The sequence below is a fragment of the Carlito syrichta genome, unplaced genomic scaffold (assembly GCF_000164805.1).
Source record: "Carlito syrichta isolate Samal-C Ts95f unplaced genomic scaffold, Tarsius_syrichta-2.0.1 Scaffold315782, whole genome shotgun sequence".
NCBI lineage: Eukaryota > Metazoa > Chordata > Mammalia > Primates > Tarsiidae > Carlito > Carlito syrichta.
The window spans coordinates 1-4,306 of record NW_007259878.1 but is presented as its reverse complement, the minus strand read 5'-3'; the positions used below and the strand labels follow the sequence as shown (position 1 = coordinate 4,306).

The window sequence follows — 4,306 nt, the reverse complement described above, 5'->3', positions numbered from 1 at the left end:
TGCCCAGGCGGGTCTCGAACCCATGGGCTCAGGCAATCTGCTCACCTCAGCCTCCCAAAGGCACGGGATTACAGGCTGAGCCACCGAGCCCCATATTAAGTAAATTTTACCTCAAAATAAAGAGACAACAACATTGTAAATCATCATCGTTTTTTATTTTTTATTTTTTTTTAGAGGCAGGGTCTTGTTCTGTTGCTCATGGCACTCACTGCAGCCTTGAACTCCTCGGTTCCCCAGTAGCTGGGACTACAGGCACACACCACCATGCCTGGTTAATTTTTTCATTTTTTGTAGAGTTGAAGTCTCACTATGTTCCCCAGGCTGGCATCATCTTCTGAATTGTGTATTTTCCCATTCATCAAACATTTGTCCCAAATTACACTTCTATGTTGCACCTACAATCCTTTCATCCAAAAAGTCTATATAATTCAGGGCTTGTCAAGACTGAACTACATGGAGAAACCTCCTGGGAGCTCAACACATTGCCACTGCAGCATTCCCGGCTCCTGTTGGCCCTATGGGCAGGAAATCAACCAGAGGTGAAAAAAGATCTCTTGGATAGCAGCACAAAATACAGATGCCAGGAAATGAACTGATCTGATAGGATACAGCTTTAATAGATATTTTTGTGCAATATTCTTACAATGACTAATGTTTCCTGAAATGAAACCTACATCAAATCTATACACAGTGTTCTCCAAACTGAAAGATCTAATTATTGGCTCAATTTATTTTTCACATGTCTAAACATTCTTTTAAAGATAACAAAAAAATAGTATATTCTATACACTGAACCCCATTATACAACAGCAAATTCTTCACCTGGACTGACAAATAAAGGAAAGTGAAAAAGAAAGGTAGTATTTCTTACTTGAAACCTGAAGCATAAAAGGTATAAAATGGAATTTTATTCAGAGCTTAGAATTCATTTCTGGCTGCCATAAGTAATCAAAGATGGGTTAAAAAAATTTACAGGTGGCTACAGATTCTCCTCCTAATAAGTATCTAAAACAAAGCACTAAATATGTAATAAAATGTGTTGTTAAATATGTATTTATCATTTTGAGGAAAGACTTTCACACAGCATATAATATATATAGTGTATGGTATACAGTATGGTGTAATTCTTTAGTCAGAATTATTACAGCCTTTGGCTAATAAACTCAAAGACTTATCCAGTGAATCAATGTTTTATTTTTTTGAGTTGGAGTCTCACTCTGTTGCCCAGGCTGGAGTGCAGTGGCACGCTCACGGCCACAGCAGCCTCAACCTGCTGGGTTCAGGTGATCCTTCCACCTCAGCCTTCCAAGTAGCTGGAATTACAGGAGTAAGTCACCACCCCAGCTAATTTTTTGATTCATTGTAAAGACAAAGTCTCACCAAGTTGTCCAGGCTGGTCTCGAACCCCTGATCTCAGGCAATCCTCTCACCTTGGCCTCCCAAAGTGCTGGGATTATAGGCTTGAGTTACCACACCCAATCCAGTGAATCAATTTAATACTTGGGGAACTACTAGTAAGATATCCAATTTATAAACCCATTATGTAAAGAAATAATTGGAAAACATAATTTCTCTTACAAAGGAATTATTGCAAATGGAGTTAATTAATTTGAAAATAAAAGAACTCTATAAATTTCATACCTAAGAACACCACCAGCATCTACCAAGTTCTTCTTTAGCATGTTAAAGGCTTTCTCCTGCTCCATTCTGATTATTTTCCTGTCAATTTTGGGATCTGTAGGAACTCTATATTCAGGAAACTTCTGTACCTTTTTAATGTAAATCCTTGATACAAGGTAAAGAAGAATTTGTTTCATTATATTACAATCTCAAGAAAATCTATCTTATCAACAAGAAGTTTATTTTAAGCATTTAGGTTTAGAGAAAATTTAACCTATCTAGAAAGCACTCTGAGGTTTATGTAAAAAGACATACCATGCTCTCAGTGCACAATACTTAGCAAATTAACAGTAATCACAACTTGAAAAAATACCTAAGTATGCATAGATTTTAACATTTTTTTCCCTAGGATTTGCCTTCCCTCCATTTTCCATGATCACTTCATGCCTGTTACTTTAACAGCCTCTTTGCAGTTTTCTGTGCCTCCAATCTTTCATTATTTATATCCCTTTGATACATCAATAACAAAATAATTCTTCACGTGTATATTCTTCTGTTGAGGAATCTGCCTGTTCTTTAATCAAGTACAAGTTTCAGGGCAGCATTCAAGGTATTCCATTTATTAAATGATTCTGATTTATTTACCTAATTTTACTTTATGTTACTTCAAATAAAAATTTATTTTCCTGTGAAGTTCATCTTCTTTTTTTGAAGTTCATCTTCTTAATGTAACTCTTCTGATACCAAATATGCCATGGCTCCAATTCTTTATTTATATGATTCTCCTAACCTATATCTTTCCTCTAACTCTCTAACCACCTAAATCCAATTTAAACCTCGGCATCCAGGTTAAATTGCACTTTCTTTCCTGCCATGAGTTTCTGTAGATGTATTTCTTCTTTAAATACCTATAATAGGTAGCTAATCCATACATCTCACACTAGATACTACAGTGTCATGTTCTCGACTAGCTTCTTGTTTCCTGATTTGTTTCCTGGGAGTAAGTAAAATTTTATTCCTAGTTTGGTTTCCCTCCTTCCTATGGCACCCAAAAGTAACTTGTAGAACGACAGAGAATAAAATCATTTCTTCAAATATAGAGGTTTTCTCCCAAGCTATACCTAAAGTTTTTATATTGCTTATATTTAAAAAGCAACAGAAAGTTTGTTTCATGGACAGGTTTGAATAATGCCTAAAGTTAACATTATCAGATTAAATATGAAAAGCCTTCTGAATGGGCTTTAAAAGCTTCTTAAGGATTCCAAAGTTTATAATATGAGATGTGATGCTAAAATAAAGTGTTCCAAAAATCAACTAAGTCCAATTACTCCATATTACCTATAAAATTTTATTTTACTTTATAATTTAAAATACTTTCAATATCTTTTTAAAAGTCTTAAATTAAAACACTTTCAATGTCTAAAAAATTATATTAATAATGTAAAGGACATTATAAAATCTTCATTGGTTCATATTTTTCATTCTTACCCAGAGCAATGACTACTTTGTTGTCCTATCTAAAATTTACCATGTTGGTCTCATATATGTCCTATTCTATGTAAAACTTACTGTGTTGGTCTTATAAATTGCTGGTAAATTGGTAGAATCTCTCTAAAAAGCAACTCTGCAATACTTATCAACATTTAAAAAGGATATAACCTTTATCCTAGCAATTTCACTTTTAGGAACTTATCCTGCTGATACACTTGCACAAATATACAAATATATACAATGTTATTAACCACAGCTGCACATATAATAAAGAATAGTTTTCACAGTTTACATATCCATCATCAAGGGACTAATTAAATGATAATTCATCCATAAATGGCTTTTAATATGGCTATTAAAAAGAAAGAAACAATACTTTAATGTACAGATATGGAGTCACCTTTGAGACATATTGGGAATGAAGAAAAGCAAAATACATGTCATTTTCACACTAGTATGCAGCATATCTATGCAGTAGATACCCACTACAGGCATTCAGATCGGGAATGAATCTACGGGAATTCAAGGCAGGAAAGAAGGCACACTACTATCTAACATTAAGGAAAGAAATTATTAGTGAGCTTTACTAAGATTTTCAACAACATTTATAGGAGCAAAGGATGAGATCTAGTTCTCTCTCTCTTTCTCTGCATACACACCACACACACAAACACACACACACACGTGCACGCGCGCATACATACACACATAATATATTTGGCAGATGACTCAAAAATCTAGAAAGTTTTTGCCTTAAAGAGTGTCACAGGAAATATAAATAAGAGAAAACTTAGAATTCACTGTATACTTTTTGACACTGTTTTAACTTGATAAACACATAGATTAGCTATACAAAAATAAGTACTTAAAAGCCAAATAAAAGAAAATAAAAACTTACCGAGCTGGACAAGTGGCTTTGTAGAGCTGACAAGACCTGCTTTCCTGCTCACTGATTTTTTTTAACTGGAAACCTTTCCTCCTTGGCCCATACTGACACTCCATTACCACGGCTCTACTTCCTGTGGGCAAAACCAACTATTGATATTAATGCAAGTGTCTATCTATTACAGACACTAGATTGAAAATAACTTGGGAGCCGGGCTCGGTGGCTCAGCCTGTAATCCCGCGCCTTTGGGAGGCTGAGGTGAGTGGATTGCCTGAGCCTGCAGGTTCGAGACCCGCCTGGGCAGCGAGA

The 4,306-nt window shown here is 35.2% G+C and overlaps 1 protein-coding gene across 1 annotated transcript in view; it reads right to left on the bottom strand.

Annotated features, from left to right (window-relative positions):
• The window catches only part of CARF (calcium responsive transcription factor), a 21,212-nt gene extending 17,085 nt beyond the window's left edge, over positions 1–4,127 (bottom strand). The window contains exons 1-2 of the mRNA XM_008073237.1: positions 4,010–4,127; positions 1,642–1,785 (exon numbers count right to left, since the gene is read on the bottom strand). Coding sequence (XP_008071428.1) covers positions 1,642–1,785; positions 4,010–4,113 — 248 coding nt within the window. The 5' untranslated portion in view covers positions 4,114–4,127. The remainder of the gene's footprint in view (positions 1–1,641; positions 1,786–4,009) is intronic.
• Between the last annotated feature and the right edge of the window lie 179 nt (positions 4,128–4,306).